Consider the following 19,999-nt stretch of genomic DNA (forward strand, 5'->3'; position numbering starts at 1 on the left):
GACTGCACAAATCATTACGACTACAACATCCTCGGAAGAACCCACAAAAGGGCAAGGAAAACTCACACCCAGTGGGCAGGGAGAATTCACATCCAGTGGGACGCCAGTGACAATGCTGACTATGAGAAACCTTGGAGAGGACCTCAGATGTGGGCAACCCCCCCCCCCCCTCTAGGGGACCGAAAGCAAGTCCTTAAATAAAATAGTGAACATACTAAACATACTAGACAACTTTTGGCCCTGCGATGAGGCGGCGACTTGTCCAGGGTGTACGCCGCCTTCCGCCTTAATGCAGCTGAGACCCCCCCCGCCACCCAGAAAGGGACAAGCGGTAGAAAATGGATGGATGGATAGTTTACTAGTGTAAATGTTATAGTTTATAATTGAGGTCTGTGTTGGTGTTGAGTGAGCATGTGGTTCTGCTCTAGTACACACACACACACACACACGCACACACACACACACGCACGAACGTGAGCAGAATCCCAACGACGTGGAAGTTCCCAGTCTCCCCTCACGAACATTCTTCCGTCCCGTAACGGCAGCAATTACCCGCTGTGATTGGTGGAGGGCCAGCGGACCCCCCCTATAAAGACCGGGCGTACACCGAGACCACCTCATCGCAAGCATCCTCCTCATGAAGATGTCAGCCTCCTACGCCGCGCCGCTGCTGGTCCTGGTGCTCGCCTCGGCCTCGTGCTTCGACCTCTTGCCCGAGGAGGCCGCCCCCCGCAGGGCCCGCTTCTCCTCCAACAGCCCGGGTGAGAACACTTAATATTATTTCATCTCCTCTCTACAAACCCCGTTTCCATATGAGTTGGGAAATTGTGTTAGATGTAAATAGAAATATAAATTAGAATTTGATGCCAGCAACACGTGACAAAGAAGTTGGGAAAGGTGGCAATAAATACTGATAAAGTTGAGGAATGCTCATCAAACGCTTATTTGGAACATCCCACAGGTGTGCAGGATAATTAGGAACAGGGGGGTGCCATGATTGGGTATAAAAACAGCTTCCCCAAAAAATGCTCAGTCTTTCACAAGAAAGGATGGGGCGAGGTACACCCCTTTGTCCACAACTGCGTGAGCAAATAGTCAAACAGTTTAAGTACAACGTTTCTCAAAGTGCAATTGAAAGAAATTTAAGGGATTTCAACATCTACGCTCCATAATATCATCAAAAGGTTCAGAGAATCTGGAGAAATAACTCCACGTCAGCGGCATGGCCGGAAACCAACATTGAATGACCGTGACCTTCGATCCTTCAGACGGCACTGTATCAAAAACCGACATCAATCTCTAAAGGATATCACCACATGGGCTCAGGAACACTTCAGAAAAACCACTGTCACTAAATACAGTTTGTCGCTACATCTGTAAGTGCGAGTTAAAGCTCTGTCTCCCGTCGAAAATGTGTGGCGGATTATGAATCCAATCAATCCAATCCACTTTATTTATATAGCACATTTAAACAACAATAACGTTTCCAAAGTGCTGCACAGCCATGTTAAAAACAATATTATGCTCCACCAATGACTGAATAAAACAAATAAAATAAAATAAAACCAATAAAAACAATATAAAAAAAATATGATTAAAAACTATTTTAAAGGGTAAAATCAATTAAAACAGTAAAATAAAAATCAAAGTGTATAAAAAACACTAGAGGACAACAGAGGACAGAGGACCACACAACTCACGTAGTGTTAAAAGCCAAAGAATAAAAGTGGGTCTTAAGACGAGACTTAAAACACTCCACTGTGGAAGCAGTTTGAACATGGAGCGGCAGAGTGTTCCAGACCTCAGGGCCGACCACAGAGAAGGCCGTGTCTCCCCTGGTCTTAAGTCTGGTCTTGAAGCGTAAAATACGACAGCGGAGACCCCGGAATGTTGAACGACTGAAGCTCTACAAAAAATAAGAATGGGAAACAATTCCACTTTCAAAGCTTCAACGATTACTTTCCTCAGTTCCCAAACGTTTATTGAGTGTTGTTAAAAGAAAAGGTGATGTAACAGTGGTGAACATGCCCTTTCCCAACTACTTTGGCACGTGTTGCAGCCATGAAATTCTAAAATAATTATTATTTGCAAAAAAATAATGAGTTTGAACATCAAATGCGGGTTGAAAAAGATTTGCAAATCATTGCATTCCGTTTATATTTACATCCAACACAATTTCCCAACTCATATGGAAACAGGGTTTGTACTTCTCATTTCATCTGACATGAAGGTCTAAGGAGGTTTTGGGTGCGTTTGTACTTAAAGTTAAACTAAAAAAAAGCGCGTTTTGTGTTTTTGTGCGGCGCTGACGCAGCCGACGTGGCGCGATGCCTGAACGGCGCCGTGGCGGTGGGCTGCGGCTTCTTCTCCTGTCTGGAAAACTCCACCTGCGACACGGACGGGATGCACGAGATCTGCGAGCTCTTCCTCCACTCGGCGGCGACGTTCAACACGGAGGTGGGCGTGTCTTTGAGCGTTCAGATTGTGATCAGTATCAGCATTGGTATGCACAATATTGCCCCAGTAACCAGCAGGTATTGGATGGATACCCACAATTGTAACACAACCCAAAAACTAACCACAGAAGAATAAGTGAAGTGAATTATATTTATATAGCGCTTTTCTCTAGTGACTCAAAGCGCTTTACATAGTGAAACCCAATCTCTAAGTTACATTTAAACCAGTGTGGGTGGCACTGGGAGCAGGTGGGTAAAGTGTCTTGCCCAAGGACACGACGGTAGTGACTAGGATGGCAGAAGTGGGGAGCGAACTTGGAACCCTCAAGTTGCGTGCATGGCCACTCTACCAACCGAGCTATACCGCCGTGCTTCTTATATTTTAGATATATAAACATATTACAAGAGAAAGTAACCAGATATTAACAAGTAGATGACAGGGTTTCCACTAAATTGCCAAGATACCTGTCCTGCAGGGGGGCGTGGTCAATATGACATCATCACAGTATTTGCTACAAGGCGTGTTTTTTTTTTTTAAATGTTTACATTCAAACAAATCTGTTATTAATTTACCTGTTATGGCCCAAGGTGTTTGTTTACATGATTTTTTAATTTCTCTTTGTATATTGTAGCGTCCCGGAAGAGTTAGTGCTGCAAGGGGTGCTGGGTATTTGTTCTGTTGTGTTACTGTGCGGATGTTCTCCCGAAATTTTTGTTTGGTGTGGGTTCACAGTGTGGCGCATATTTTCAACAGTGTTAAGAGTTGTTTATACGGCCACCCTCAGCATGACCTGTATGGCTGTTGACGAAGTATGCCTTGCATTCACTTGTGTGTGTGAAAAGCCGTAGATATTACGTGATTGGACCGGCACGCAAAGGCAGTGCCTTTAAGGTTTATTGGCGCTCTGTATTTCTCCCTAAAGGTGAGGCCTTTAATCCCAGGAACACCAAACCTACCATCAAGCGTGGTGGTTGTAGTATTTTGCTCTGGTGCTTTAAATGGGATAATGAAAAAGGAGGATTACCTCCAAATTCATCAGGACAAGCTAAAATCATCAGCCTGGAGGTTGGGTCCTGGGCGCAGTTTGGTGTTCCAAGAGGGATTAGACGTAAAAATCTGTATGTTTGCAGGGTAAAACCTTTGTCAAGAAGAGTCTGCACTGCATCGCTCAGGGAATCGGCAACAAGGTTTTCCAAACCATCCGCCGATGTAACATCTTCCAGAGGATGATCGCCGAGGTCAGCGGGAGGGACATGTTTTTAAGCTCCGCCCTCAAACCCCGCCCCCCCTGACTGACTTGTGTTTGCGTGCCTCAGGTGGAGGAAGAGTGCTTCAGCAGCCTGGACATCTGCACGGTCGCGCGCACCAACCCGGACGCCTTCGGGGAGGTGGTGCAGGTGCCCGCCCACTTCCCGAACAGGTAAGGACACGCCCCCCTCAGTCAATGAAGACTCCTCCTATTGACCTCTGACCCGTGCTGCGTCCAGGTACTACAGCACGCTGCTTCAGACGCTGCAGGCGTGCGACGAGCAGACGGTGGCGGCGGTGCGAGCCGGCCTGCTGGCCCGTTTGGGGCCAGACATGGAGACTTTCCTCCAGCTGGTCCAGAGCAAAGAGTGCGAGGCCGGCCAGGCCGCCGCCACCTTCAGCGACCCGGCCAGCTGGAGGAACGTTCCTGTCTTCAACGTCCAGCCCGGCTTCCGGGGTCGCGACCCCACCCACCTCTTTGCCAGGAAGCGCTCGCTGCAGGGCCAGGAGGCGGGGCCAAGCGGCCACCAGTAGAAGAAGGAATCCAGATATTTATTGTCTCCAGGACGCCTTCGTGCCGGACACGGAGCGTCCTTTAAGACGTGACCTCATTTGCATAAATTAAAAGTTTGAAGCATCAAGCGTGTTTTCTGTTCCCTGTCAATCAAACTCTCACCAAGACAAGAAAAAATTTGATTGACACGTCGCTCCCTCATATTGACACTTATTTACAACATTGCCAGTACAGACAACAAAGACGGCGTCTACGTGGCCCGGGTCCAGTGGGAGGAGCCAAGCAGAGGGTTGTGGCTGAGGGACAAGTCCAGATAGTCCTGAAGGAGGAGCTGAACGTTAGCTATTTGATCACGCCAGATGCTAACGTCAACAAACCTTTAGACATGCTGGTGGCGCTAGTGGTGATAGCACAGTTAGCTTAGCATCAGCAATGCTAGCAGTGTTAGTAGCATTAGCAACATTAGCAGTGCCAGGAGCCAGCGGTATTAGCCCAACATAAGCAATGCTAGCAATATAAGCAGTATTAAAGTGCGGGTCGATATCGCCGATACCAGATCTGTCTGCTCTGGTATCGATTCTCAAATCAAAATATCGATACTTTTGATTTATCTGGGATAATGTGAATCATTAACAGGAACACAGTGTGAAAAAGTAATTAAATGAGGAATGTAAATAGTAAATGGGTTATACTTGTATAGCGCTTTTCTACCTTCAAGGTACTCAAAGCCCTTTGACACTATTTCCACATTCACACACACTGACGGTGGGAGCTGCCATGCAAGGCAGCTAGCTCACCAGGATCCCATCAGGAGCAAGGGTGAAGTGTCTTGCCCAAGGACACAACGGACGTGACTAGGATGGTAGAAGGTGGGGATTGGACCAGTAACCCTCAGATTACTGGCACAGCCACTCTACCAACTTCGCCAGTTACATTAACAAATGTGTTAATGTAACTGAATTGCGACTTACTGTTTTTCTAGTACTAGTTTCTTCTTAATTTATTTACTTTAACGGTTTTTTATGTTACTGTCAGAATAACTGTACGCAAGTTATCACAAAACTTACTGTTCCCATGAGTTCACGGCGAGGAGAGAAAAACTGTCTTTGATCTTACCAAGCAAAAGGCTTGTAAAACGCCACTGTGTACGATGGGAAGCGACATGAAGGTGTCGGTTTCTTTGCTCTATTGTGATCCACGGGAAGATCTTGTCTTGACCCGAGATCTACAAAGCGGAGAGGAAGCAGGACCTGACGCAAGCTCCGGGCATCTTTTCTTTGAACTGTTTTGTGACCGCGTGCAACAGCTTTTTACGACCCCATCTCCCCTTGGAAACAGCTGTTGCTATGTAATCAGGGAACGTCCAAATAAAACCATTTTGTCAGAGCGTGGTGGAAGACTGTACAAGAGTACAACCCAGACGTTTCCCCTCATGAGCCAAATTGAATCCTGTCTCTGTTTAATTCCTTGCTTCTTGTCTGTTTATTAGACGTCATCGGGGTTTAAACCTGACAGTTACTTATTTCCTTTTGTTATGGTTTCAAACACCATTTTTTACTTTGTATAATTTTGTTCAGTTTTTTTTTTGGGTTGTATTAGCTTGGCTATATCGTTATTCACGCCAATGCCTCAATATACTTCAAAGTTAAAAATGAATACATATATTGATAAATACATTACTAACATATTAATGATAATAATAATAAATATTGTATGATAAACAATATATAATGAAAGAAAATCGGTAGTACCGCACATCACTAATTGGCAGTGTTAGCAAGAGCAGCCTTGTGACAATATTAGCAAGGTTAGCAGTATTAATGATGCTTGCTGGTATTCTAGAAGACTGAATGTGATGGCGTCTCCTCGGGGTTACCTGATTAGCTACCAGAGCTAGCGTTCTGTCCAGATCTTCCACCAGCCTCTGGAAAGTTGGCCGACAGGACGGGACGGCGTGCCAGCAGTCTCGCATCATGACGTAGCTGCCGGAGATGGACATGTCTTGTTTTACTGTCGTGATGCTCAATGGTGGATAGAAGGCGACTACACACTTCTTCTTCTTTCAGCTTCCACTTTTACACTTCTAAAAAGGTGTGAAGCTTCCGTAATCAATGTCAGGTGAGTGCATCTACTGGCAAAATAACTTATTAGTGATACATCACGAAGCTTTAGAACTTTGTTGCGAAAATCTCCTTCCGCGTCTGTGGAAACGCTTTCCGCCCACACTGCTTGGTGCCTCGTCTGAGCTGCTGTGATGTAGATTACCATAGTAACTCATTAGATGACCATAGTAACTAATTAGGTTACCATAGTAACTAATTAGATTACCATAGTAAATGGTATATCATCCATAAGCACATATTCCAACCATTGAAATACTTTGTATAGTTGAAAACTTAGAAAAGATGAGTGCACATCATAATGGCAGCTACACTTTCCATCTTAAAGATCTAAAAAAATTAAAGCTCCAAGCAGCGAGGGACGAGACCGATTGGACTTCTGCCCCCGCGACCCAAGCCCGGATAAGCGGTACAAGATGGATGGATGGATTATTACACAGAGAAAAAGTTGTATACACATGTATTATACATCAGTCTCTTAGATTTGTCACAAACTCTTTCATCAACTTTTAATCAGAAGCGTTCAATCTCTCTCCTGTGCTTATTGGAAGCCGACTGACAAACGGCCTCAGAGATCATGTTTGAAAAAAAGCGAAATTTTTTACCCAACTTTGTATTGAAGGGGGAATTGCAAGCTTCGTGTGGATTTTAGCTGGGGGTTGTCAGTGTATGAAAAATAGGTCTAAGTGAGACCTACATCGAGGTTTTTGTTTCATGTGTCTACGACATTCCTACTGGGAGTTAGAGGCAATTTTGTCTGCGTTTTCCTCCAACGGGGCGCTAGAGCGCAATTTTGAGTGTTGGAGTTCGTTTTTTTTGGTTGGATCGCAATTTTCGCCAGTCCTGATGTGTGTATCCAATTTGGTGAGTTTTGAAGCAAGTTAAGGGAGTCAAATTACAGCTCAAAGAGGCGGCGGTATAATAATAAAGAATAATAATAAAACGCTAGAAAATCAATAAGGTCCTCTGTCCCAAAGGGACATCGGTCCCTAATTATTTGGAAATGTCCGGCGGGCCAGATTGAAAAGGTTAACGGGCCGCACGTGGACCCCGGGCCTTAATTTGCCCAGATCTGGTCCACACAAACGATAAAGTGTGGTGTTTCCTGCTTTTAGATCTGCTTGTGTGTGTGTGTGTGTGTGTGTGTGTGTGTGTGTGTGTGTGTGTGTGTGTGTCTGTGTACTCACATCTCATGCGTGCACTCCAAAGGCTTTTCCATGCGATGACCTTCCTTCAGGAGCTTGAAGAGGTTCTCCACAGGAACGCCGGGATAAGGAGAACCTCCCAGTGTGAAAATCTCCCAAAGCAGGACACCGTAAGACCACCTGCGCCATACGAGACCACTTTAACACTGGAATGTCCACGACGGTGAAAAAACACACACACATAAAAAACAGAAGAAGACCACATCCACTATAGTAGACAGAGAAAAACCACACTCACTATACAAAGACCACGTCCACTATATTGGACAAAGAAAGACCATGTCTATCATAGAAAGACCCCGCCGACTGTAGCGGACATGGAAAACCACATCCACTACACGAAGACCAGGTCCACTACAAAGGACAGAAAGACCATTTCTATTATGAGAAGACCACGTCCACTACAGAAGACATGAAAAGACCAAGTCTCTTAAAAGACCAGGTCCACTATACTATATTGAAAATAGGCAGACCATGTCCACTACAGAAGACATGAAAAGACCATGTCTCTTATAAGACCAGGTCCACTATACTGTAATGAACATATAGAGACTATGTCCATTAGAGTGGACAATGAAATACCATTTAACTTATAGGAAGACCACGTCCACTACAGAAGACATAAAAATACCATTACCTTATAAGACCAGGTCCACTATACTGTATTGAACATAGAAAGACTACGTCCACCAGAGTAGACAATGAAATACCATTTATCTAATAGGAAGACCACGTCCACTACAAAAGACATGAAAAGACCATGTATCTTATAAGACCAGGTCCACTATACTACATTGAACATATAGAGACCACGTCCACTAGAGTGGACAATGAAATACCATTTACCTTATAGGAAGACCACATCCACTACAGAAGACATGAAAAGACCATGTATCTTATAAGACCAGGTCCACTATATTGTATTGAACATTGAAAGACCACGTCCACTAGAGTGGACAATGAAACACCATTTATCTTATAGGAAGACCACGTCCACTACAGAAGACATGAAAAGACCATGTATCTTATAAGACCAGGTCCACTATATTGTATTGAACATTGAAAGACCACGTCCACTAGAGTGGACAATGAAACACCATTTATCTTATAGTAAGACCACGTCCACTACAGAAGACATGAAAAGACCATGTCTCTTATAACATCAGGTCCACTATACTACATTTATAAGACCAGGTCCACTATATTGTATTGAACATTGAAAGACCACGTCCACTAGAGTGGACAATGAAACACCATTTATCTTATAGTAAGACCACGTCCACTACAGAAGACATGAAAAGACCATGTCTCTTATAACATCAGGTCCACTATACTACATTTATAAGACCAGGTCCACTATACTACATTGAACATATAGAGACCACGTCCACTAGAGTAGACAATGAAATACCATTTACCTTATAGGAAGACCACGTCCACTGCAGAAGACATGAAAAGACCATGTATCTTATAAGACCAGGTCCACTATATTGTATTGAACATTGAAAGACCACGTCCACTAGAGTGGACAATGAAACACCATTTATCTTATAGTAAGACCACGTCCACTACAGAAGACATGAAAAGACCATGTCTCTTATAACATCAGGTCCACTATACTACATTTATAAGACCAGGTCCACTATATTGTATTGAACATTGAAATACCACGTCCACTAGAGTGGACAATGAAACACCATTTATCTTATAGTAGGACCACGTCCACTACAGAAGACATGAAAAGACCATGTATCTTATAAGACCAGGTCCACTATATTGTATTGAACATTGAAAGACCATGTCCACTAGAGTGGACAATGAAACACCATTTACCTTATAGGAAGACCACGTCCACTACAGAAGACATGAAAAGACCATGTATCTTATAAGACCAGGTCCACTATACTGTATTGAACATTGAAATACCACGTCCACTAGAGTGGACAATGAAACACCATTTATCTTATAGTAAGACCACGTCCACTACAGAAGACATGAAAAGACCATGTATCTTATAAGACCAGGTCCACTATACTACATTGAACATATAGAGACCACGTCCACTAAAGTGGACAATGAAATACCATTTACTTTATAGGAAGACCACGTCCACTACAGAAGACATGAAAAGACCATGTATCTTATAAGACCAGGTCCACTATATTGTATTGAACATTGAAAGACCACGTCCACTAGAGTGGACAAAGAAACACCATTTATCTTATAGGAAGACCACGTCCACTACAGAAGACATGAAAAGACTACGTATCTTATAAGACCAGGTCCACTATACTACATTGAACATATAGAGACCACGTCCACTAGAGTGGACAATGAAATACCATTTATCTTATAGGAAGACCACGTCTACTACAGAAGACATGAAAAGACCATTACCTTATAAGACCAGGTCCACTATACTGTATTGAACATAGAAAGACCACGTCCACCAGAGTAGACAATGAAATACCATTTATCTTATAGGAAGACCACGTCTACTACAGAAGACATGAAAAGACCATTACCTTATAAGACCAGGTCCACTATACTGTATTGAACATAGAAAGACCACGTTCACCAGAGTAGACAATGAAATACCATTTATCTTATAGGAAGACCACGTCCACTACAGAAGACATGAAAAGACCATTACCTTATAAGACCAGGTCCACTATACTGTATTGAACATAGAAAGACCACGTTCACCAGAGTAGACAATGAAATACCATTTATCTTATAGGAAGACCACGTCCACTACAGAAGACATGAAAAGACCATGTCTCTTATAAGACCAGGTCCACTATACTACAATGAACATATAGAGACCACGTCCACTAGGGTGGACAATAAAACACCATTTATCTTAAAGGAAGACCACGTCCACTACAGAAGACATGAAAAGACCATGTATCTAATAAGACCAGGTCCACTATATTGTATTGAACATTGAAAGACCACGTCCACTAGAGTGGACAAAGAAACACCATTTATCCTATAGGAAGACCACGTCCACTACAGAAGACATGAAAAGACCATGTATCTTATAAGACCAGGTCCACTATATTGTATTGAACATTGAAAGACCACGTCCACTAGAGTGGACGATGAAACACCATTCATCTTATAGGAAGACCACGTCCACTACAGAAGACATGAAAAGACCATGTATCTCATAAGACCAGGTCCACTATACTACATTGAACATATAGAGACCACGTCCACTAGAGTGGACAATGAAATACCGTTTATCTTATAGGAAGACCACGTCTACTACAGAAGACATGAAAATACCATTACCTTATAAGACCAGGTCTACTACACTGTATTGAACATAGAAAGACCACGTCCACCAGAGTAGACAATGAAATACCATTTATCTTATAGGAAGACCACGTCCACTACAGAAGACATGAAAAGACCATGTATCTTATAAGACCAGGTCCACTATACTGTATTGAACATTGAAAGACCACGTCCACTAGAGTGGACAAAGAAACACCATTTATCTTATAGGAAGACCACATCCACTACAGAAGATATGAAAAGACCATGTATCTTATAAGACCAGGTCCACTATACTGTATTGAACATTGAAATACCACGTCTACAAGAGTGGACAATGAAATACCATTTACCTTATAGGAAGACCACGTCCACTACAGAAGACATGAAAAGACCATGTATCTTATAAGACCAGGTCCACTATACTACATTGAACACTGAAAGACCACATCCACTAGAGTGGACAAAGAAACACCATTTATCCTATAGGAAGACCACGTCCACTACAGAAGACATGAAAAGACCATGTATCTTATAAGACCAGGTCCACTATATTGTAGTGAACATTGAAAGACCACGTCCACTAGAGTGGACGATGAAACACCATTCATCTTATAGGAAGACCACGTCCACTACAGAAGACATGAAAAGACCATGTATCTCATAAGACCAGGTCCACTATACTACATTGAACATATAGAGACCACGTCCACTAGAGTGGACAATGAAATACCATTTATCTAATAGGAAGACCACGTCCACTACAGAAGACATGAAGAGACCATGTCTCTTATAAGACCAGGTCCACTATACTACATTGAACATATAGAGACCACGTCCACTAGAGTAGACAATGAAATACCATTTATCTTATAGGAAGACCACGTCCACTACAGAAGACATGAAAAGACCATGTATCTTATAAGACCAGGTCCACTATACTGTATTGAACATTGAAAGACCACGTCCACTAGAGTGGACAAAGAAACACCATTTATTTTATAGGAAGACCACATCCACTACAGAAGATATGAAAAGACCATGTATCTTATAAGACCAGGTCCACTATACTGTATTGAACATTGAAATACCACGTCTACAAGAGTGGACAATGAAATACCATTTACCTTATAGGAAGACCACGTCCACTACAGAAGACATGAAAAGACCATGTATCTTATAAGACCAGGTCCACTATACTACATTGAACACTGAAAGACCACGTCCACTAAAGTGGACAAAGAAACACCATTTATCCTATAGGAAGACCACGTCCACTACAGAAGACATGAAAAGACCATGTATCTTATAAGACCAGGTCCAGTATATTGTATTGAACATTGAAAGACCACGTCCACTAGAGTGGACAATGAAACACCATTTATCTCATAGGAAGACCACATCCACTACAGAAGACATGAAAAGACTATGTATCTTATAAGACCAGGTCCACTATACTACATTGAACATATAGAGACCACGTCCACTAGAGTGGACAATGAAATACCATTTACCTTATAGGAAGACCACGTCTACTACAGAAGACATGAAAATACCATTACCTTATAAGACCAGGTCTACTATACTGTATTGAACATAGAAAGACCACGTCCACCAGAGTAGACAATGAAATACCATTTATCTTATAGGAAGACCACGTCCACTACAGAAGACATGAAAAGACCATGTATCTTATAAGACCAGGTCCAGTATATTGTATTGAACATTGAAAGACCACGTCCACTAGAGTGGACAGTAAAACACCATTTACTTTATAGGAAGACCACGTCCACTACAGAAGACATGAAAAGACCATGTATCTTATAAGACCAGGTCTACTATACTACATTGAACATATAGAGACCACGTCCACTAGAGTGGACAATGAAATACCATTTACCTTATAGTAAGACCACATCCACTACAGAAGACATGAAAAGACCATTACCTTATAAGACCAGGTCCACTATACTGTATTGAACATAGAAAGACCACGTCCACCAGAGTAGACAATGAAATACCATTTATCTTATAGGAAGACCACGTCCACTACAGAAGACATGAAAAGACCATGTCTCTTATAAGACCAGGTCCACTATACTACAATGAACATATAGAGACCACGTCCACTAAAGTCGACAATGAAATACCATTTACTTTATAGGAAGACCACGTCCACTACAGAAGACATGAAAAGACCATGTATCTTATAAGACCAGGTCCACTATACTGTATTGAACATTGAAATACCACGTCCACTAGAGTGGACAATGAAACACCATTTATCTTATAGGAAGACCACGTCCACTACAGAAGACATGAAAAGACCATGTCTCTTATAAGACCAGGTCCACTATACTACATTGAACATATAGAGACCACGTCCACTAAAGTGGACAATGAAATACCATTTACTTTATAGGAAGACCACGTCCACTACAGAAGACATGAAAAGACCATGTCTCTTATAAGACCAGGTCCACTATACTACATTGAACATATAGAGACCACGTCCACTAAAGTGGACAATGAAATACCATTTACTTTATAGGAAGACCACGTCCACTACAGAAGACATGAAAAGACCATGTATCTTATAAGACCAGGTCCACTATATTGTATTAAACATTGAGAGACCACGTCCACTAGAGTGGACAATGAAACACCATTTACCTTATAGGAAGACCACGTCCACTACAGAAGACATGAAAAGACCATGTCTCTTATAAGACCAGGTCCACTATATTGTATTAAACATTGAGAGACCACGTCCACTAGAGTGGACAATGAAACACCATTTATCTTATAGGAAGACCACGTCCACTACAGAAGACATGAAAAGACCATGTATCTTATAAGACCAGGTCCACTGTACTGTATTGAACATTGAAAGACAACGTCCACTAGGGTGGACAATAAAACACCATTTATCTTATAGGAAGACCACGTCCACTACAGAAGACATGAAAAGACCATATATCTTATAAGACCAGGTCCACTATACTGTATTGAACATTGAAATACCACGTCCACAAGAGTGGACAATGAAATACCATTTATCTTATAGGAAGACCACGTCCACTACAGAAGACATGAAAAGACCATGTATCTTATAAGACCAGGTCCACTATACTACATTGAACATATAGAGACCACGTCCACTAGAGTAGACAATGAAATACCATTTATCTTATAGGAAGACCACGTCCACAACAGAAGACATGAAAAGACCATGTATCTTATAAGACCAGGTCTACTATATTGTATTGAACATTGAAAAACCACGTCCACTAGAGTGGACGATGAAACACCATTTATCTTATAGGAAGACCACGTCCACTACAGAAGACATGAAAAGACCATGTATCTTATAAGACCAGGTCCACTGTACTGTATTGAACATTGAAAGACAACGTCCACTAGAGTGGACAATGAAACACCATTTACCTTATAGTAAGACCACGTCCACTACAGAAGACATGAAAAGACCATGTATCTTATAAGACCAGGTCCACTATACTACATTGAACATATAGAGACCACGTCCACTAGAGTGGACAATGAAATACCATTTATCTTACAGGAAGACCACGTCTACTACAAAAGACAGGAAAAGACCATTACCTTATAAGACCAGGTCCACTATACTGTATTGAACATAGAAAGACCACGTCCACCAGAGTAGACGATGAAATACCATTTATCTTATAGGAAGACCACGTCCACTACAGAAGACATGAAAAGACCATGTCTCTTATAAGACCAGGTCCACTATACTACAATGAACATATAGAGACCACGTCCACTAGGGTGGACAATAAAACACCATTTACTTTATAGGAAGACCACGTCCACTACAGAAGACATGAAAAGACCATGTATCTTATAAGACCAGGTCCACTATATTGTATTGAACATTGAAAGACCACGTCCACTAGAGTGGACAAAGAAACACCATTTATCTTATAAGAAGACCACGTCCACCATAAGAAGACCACGTGTACAATAGTAGACGTGGAAACCACATTACCGATATGAAGACCACGGTGGACATGGTCTTACGGTGGACATGGTCTTACGGTGGACATGAACCCCCACACCCACTAGAGAGTGTTACTCCCACAGGTCAGCATGCTAAGGCGCAGACTCACACGTCACTTTGGTGCGTGTAGACGCGGTCAAACAGCGCTTCGGGCGCGGTCCACTTGACGGGCAACAGACCCTGAGGAACAGAAAGACAACTTTAGGACCATTTCATTGGTGGAGGTCCTGGACCGTTCCGTCTCACGTTGGTGGTCTTCTTGTAGTAGTCCACGTGGTGCACGTCTCTGGCCAGGCCAAAGTCGGCGATCTTCATCACGTTGTCGTGGGTGACCAGCACGTTGCGGGCCGCCAGATCTCGGTGGACGCACTGAGTGAGACGAGTGTTTGAAGGCTTGGCCAGAGGGGGGCGCTCACTTGTCATTATGCTCAGAGCCATGTATAAAGAGGGCGTGGCCAACTAAACAACAGGCGCCATGTTTGCTACCAAGGACCTGTGCGACTCTGCATGCAATTGCTGTCCTTTTTCTGACAAAATAAACCAGAATAATATGTGTCTAGATCAGGGGTCCCCAAACTTTTTGACTCGGGGGCCACATTGGGTTAAAAATTTTTTAGCTGAGGGCCGGGCTGTAAAATATATATCAGGTCAGGAAATAACACAGAGGCTATTTCATCCCTACGAACCTGTTTCGTAGGTTTCCCTGCTCTTCAGGGGATTTTATAACAACATAGGCTCCAGCAGCCCCCGCGACCCCGAAAGGGACAAGCGGTAGAAAATAGATGCATATATAATAAAAGCCTCTGAAGAGCAGGGAAACCTGCGAAACAGGGGATTTTATACAAACCCCGTTTCCATATGAGTTGGGAAATTGTGTTAGATGTAAATATTTTTTTTATTTATTATTATTTTTTTTTTTTTAAGTTTATTTCGGTCATATAATCAATCAAATCAAATCAATCAACCATTGTGTGTGATCAGTTTTACAGTACATGTTATATGTATACAATAATGCACATTTACACATAAAAGAAAAGAAAAAGAATGACCAAAAAAGGAATAGGCTGAAGCCAAAGCTTATATTTGCCTATCCTATACCTTCACAGAAAATTAGATTGCCTGGAACATCAACATAAAAAAATAAATAAATCAAAAATCAATGGGATGAAAGTAATTGTGACTATATTTTATAATTTTCAATTATTTCACCTTTCAATGTTTTCTTAAACCTTACCAAAGAATTGCATGTCTTCAGCTCATCACTGAGCTTGTTCCACCATTTAACTCCTAAAACTGTAATACATTTGTATTTTATATTTGTTCTCGCTTTACCCATTTCAAATCGATATCCCCCGTAAATGATAGTTTTCTCCTCTTAAATGAGATGTAAATATAACAGAATACAATGATTTGCAAATCATTTTCAACCCATATTCAGTTGAATATTAAACAAAGACAACATATTTGATGTTCAAACTGACAGACTTTTTTTTTGTGCAAAAAATCATTAACTTTAGAATACAAAGAAGTTGGGAAAGGTGGCAATAAATACTGATAAAGTTGAGGAACGCTCATCAAACACTTACTTAGAACATCCCAGAGGTGTGCAGGCTAATTGGGAACAGGGGGGTGCCATGATAAGCAGCTTCCATGAAATGCTCAGTAATTAACAAATAAGGATAGGGCGAGCATCAGCGCTTTGTAAGCAATTTGTTGAACAATTCTAGAACATTTCTCAACGAGCTATTGCAAAGAATTTAGGGATTTTACCATCTACGGTCCGTAAAATCATCAAAAGGTTCAGAGAATCTGGAGAAATCACTGCATGTAAGCGATGATATTACAGACCTTTGATCCCTCAGGCGGTACTGCATCAAAAAACCGACATCAGTGTGTAAAGGATATCACCACATGGGCTCAGGAACACTTCAGAAAACCACTGTCAGTAACTACAGTTGGGTCGCTACATCTGTAAGTGCAAGTTAAAACTCTACTATGCAAAGCAAAACCCATTTATCAACAGCACCCAGAAACGCTGCCCGCTTTGCTGGGCCTGAGCTCATCTATGATGGACTGATGCAAAGTGGAAAAGTGTTCTGTGGTCTGACGAGTCCACATTTCAAATTTTATTTGGAAACTATGGACGTGGTGTCCTCCGGAACAAAGAGGAAAATAACCATCCGGATTGTTATAGGCGCAAAGTTCAAAAGCCAGCATGTGTGATGGTATGGGGGTGTATTAGTGCCCAAGGCATGGGTAACTTACACATCTGTGAAGGCACCATTAATGCTGAAAGGTCCAAGCAGGTTTTGGAGCAACATATGTTGTCATCCAAGCAACGTTATCATGGACGCCCCTGCTTATTTCAGCAGGACAATGCCAAGCCATGTGTTACAACAGCGTGGCTTCGTAGTAAAAGAGTCCGGGTACAGTGCAGTCCAAACCTGTCTCCCGTCAAAAATGTGTGGCGCATTATGAAGCGTAAAATACGACAGCAGAGACCCCGGACTGTTGAACGACTGAAGCTCTACATAAAACAAGAATGGGAAAGAATTCCACTTTCAAAGCTTCAATAATAAGTTTCCTCAGTTCCCAAACGTTTGTTAAAAGAAAAGGTGATGTAACACAGTGGTGAACATGTCCTTTCCCAACTACTTTGGCACGTGTTGCAGCCATGAAATTCTAAGTTAATTATTATTTGCAAAAAAAAAAAAAAAAAGAGTTTGAACATCAAATATCTTGTCTGTGTAGCACAGGGGTGCCCATTACGTCGATCGCGATCGACTGGTCGATCTCGGAGGGTGTGTCAGTCGATCTCAAGCCAGGCATTAAAAAATAGACATAAAAATGAGCAATCATCAATCATACCAAGACTTCACTTTCGTCAGTTGTTTGACATTCTCGGCACCCGAGGATCTTGTGAGATGACGCTGGCTGCTGCCAGCTCATATTTAAGAAAAAAATCACTAACAGGGCGGACGCAGAGAAACACATTTTATTTCTAGAGACTCCGTACCTACTGTCAAAACTCTAAAGACCGACTGCACAGTTCCTGTCTTCACCATAAAAGACCTGTTTCATCCTGCCTGTGCTAACAAAATAAGAGTCTCAGAAAGCTAGCGTGCACAAGCTAGCAAGCTACGGAGTTTGATGCCAATGTATTTCTCCCCCGCCCTCACTTGCTTGCCCACCCGCACACTCACTGACGTCACTCACCTGCTGCCAGACATTAAAGGGCCACACACATATGCTACTCTCATAACAAAGTGTTTAAAAACCAGTATGCAAGTTGGACAAATGAGATGCCAAATCCAACCACTTTCATGTGGTATTGGACAGAAAGGAGGACTTTTTTTTTCCTCCATTTGAAAATGCGGACGTTATCAGCACCACTGTCTGATTCCAATCAATGCAAGTCATCAGAATCAGGTAATACACCAACTTATATTCTTGTCTTCATGAAAGAAAGGAATCTATGTGTGTTAAACATGCTTGTATTATCATTAAACACCATTAACTTGTTAACAAAAATGTCTCTTTCATAAATAAATGAATATAAATTATAAATAGGAATGAGGTAGATCTCCTCGACTTGGTCAATTGAAAAGTAGCTCGCCTGCAGAAAAAGTGTGAGCGCCCCTGGTGTAGCATATTCAACTGAATATGGGTTGAAAAAGATTTGCAAATCATTGTATTCTGTTTATATTTACATCTAACACAATTTCCCAACTCATATGGAAACAGGGTTTGTAATAAAATATATAATACAATCCCCTGAAAAGCAGGGAAACCTGCAAAACAGGCTTGTAGGGATGAAATAGCCTCTTAATGGATTAGAAAGGACAGATTTAAAAAATAAATTAAAATACAATAATAAAATTCTAATTCAAATATTTTAACTTGGGACTTCCCGCGAGCTGGATCCGGTCCGCGGGCCGTAGTTTGGGGACCCCTGTACTAGACGGCCTGAAAGCGAGGGGGCCATACACACCACTCTGATCACACCGTCTCACCTTCTTGGACGCCAGGTAGGACATTCCTCGGGCCACCTGGTACGCCGCCGACACCAGCTCTCGTAGCTCCACGCCGCCCGGTGCCGCCTTGCCCGAGTACTCTGAGGCGGGAGGCCGGCGAGCGCGTAGATACTCTCGGAGGTTCCCCAGCGCGGCGTACTCCACCACCACGTACAGCGGGCCTGCCACAAACCCGGGCGGCGGCGTTCAGCTGATGTGCGGCGAGGGAGGGCGGCTGGCTCACCGTCACGCGTGCAGGCGCCGATCAGGTTGATGATGTTCTTGTGGCGACCGATCGTCTTCATCATTTCCATCTCGGAGATGAGGTCCAGCCGGTCCTTCTCGCCGGCGTCCGCTGCGCACAACAGGAAGTGGATGTCAGCGCCGGCTGAGAAACGGAAGGAAGCGAGACGTCTTCATCGACCTTTCAGCATCTTCACCGCCACCTTGGTGACGCACGCCGGCCGCTCCTCGTCCAGGCCCGCCACCTCCGCCAAGGCCACCTGTCCGAAGCAGCCCTCCCCCAGCGGCTTGCCCAGCACCAGCCTGACCACATGCACGCACACCTCACTGGCTCCGCCCATTCCTTAGAGCGCCTGCTCAAATCTGGTTGTTTACCTGTCGCGGGCAATTTCCCACCGAGGGTTGTAGGGAACCTGCTGGCCGCTGAACTGAGGCCTCTTGGACTGCCAGGGGGACGATGACGCCAGGGACACCTGCGGGGGGGGGGGGGGTGGCAGGCTGTTAACGTGGCGTGCGTGCTAGCGAGACGCTGCTGGCGCCCACGTCACCTGTCTCTTCAGGGCGACGCTCTTTGCCAGCTTGTGGACCGCCAGCTGGCTGCTGACCGCGCTCTTCCTGGGGACGGAGCAGAACTTGCAGATGACGGCCGTGAAGACCAGGGTGAGGAAGATGAAGAAGCCCAGACAGGAGAGGAAGGTGAGCAGGTAGTTGGAGGAGGAGGGCGGGGCGGGGGGCGGATCTAATTGGGAGACAAGAGACCAATCAGCAGGTACATTGATGTTAGCACCATTAGCGATGCTACATTAGCCATGCTAGCACCATTAGCGTTGCTACATCAGCTATGCTAACAGCATGGACGATGATACATTGATTGT

The 19,999-nt window shown here is 43.2% G+C and overlaps 2 protein-coding genes across 2 annotated transcripts in view; one reads left to right on the forward strand and one right to left on the reverse strand.

The window, feature by feature from the left end:
• Positions 1 to 637: 637 nt before the first annotated feature.
• Positions 638 to 4,307, forward strand: stc1l (stanniocalcin 1, like). Its single transcript, XM_061876205.1, has 5 exons — positions 638 to 761; positions 2,315 to 2,457; positions 3,588 to 3,695; positions 3,774 to 3,877; positions 3,945 to 4,307. The coding sequence occupies exons 1-5, from the start codon at positions 638 to 640 to the stop codon at positions 4,237 to 4,239; spliced, it is 774 nt and encodes a 257-aa protein (XP_061732189.1). The 3' UTR covers positions 4,240 to 4,307.
• Positions 2,953 to 19,999, reverse strand: part of fgfr1b (fibroblast growth factor receptor 1b) — a 29,232-nt gene continuing 12,185 nt past the window's right edge. Inside the window, exons 8-17 of the mRNA XM_061876201.1 lie at positions 19,673 to 19,863; positions 19,500 to 19,597; positions 19,306 to 19,427; positions 19,126 to 19,236; positions 18,882 to 19,063; positions 15,115 to 15,237; positions 14,978 to 15,048; positions 7,527 to 7,664; positions 6,096 to 6,201; positions 2,953 to 4,538 (exon numbers count right to left, since the gene is read on the reverse strand). Coding sequence (XP_061732185.1) covers positions 4,470 to 4,538; positions 6,096 to 6,201; positions 7,527 to 7,664; positions 14,978 to 15,048; positions 15,115 to 15,237; positions 18,882 to 19,063; positions 19,126 to 19,236; positions 19,306 to 19,427; positions 19,500 to 19,597; positions 19,673 to 19,863 — 1,211 coding nt within the window. The 3' untranslated portion in view covers positions 2,953 to 4,469. The remainder of the gene's footprint in view (positions 4,539 to 6,095; positions 6,202 to 7,526; positions 7,665 to 14,977; positions 15,049 to 15,114; positions 15,238 to 18,881; positions 19,064 to 19,125; positions 19,237 to 19,305; positions 19,428 to 19,499; positions 19,598 to 19,672; positions 19,864 to 19,999) is intronic.

The sequence above is a fragment of the Nerophis ophidion genome, linkage group LG17 (genome assembly GCF_033978795.1).
Source record: "Nerophis ophidion isolate RoL-2023_Sa linkage group LG17, RoL_Noph_v1.0, whole genome shotgun sequence".
Classification (NCBI taxonomy): Eukaryota; Metazoa; Chordata; class Actinopteri; order Syngnathiformes; family Syngnathidae; genus Nerophis; species Nerophis ophidion.

Coding starts and splice junctions, on each gene's coding strand:
- stc1l (XM_061876205.1), top strand. CDS start 638: ATGAAGATGTCAGCCTCCTACGCCGCGCCGCTGCTGGTCCTGGTGCTC. Junction 3,696..3,773: donor TCCAGAGGATGATCGCCGAG/GTCAGCGGGAGG, acceptor TGCGTGCCTCAG/GTGGAGGAAGAGTGCTTCAG. Junction 3,878..3,944: donor CCCGCCCACTTCCCGAACAG/GTAAGGACACGC, acceptor TGCTGCGTCCAG/GTACTACAGCACGCTGCTTC.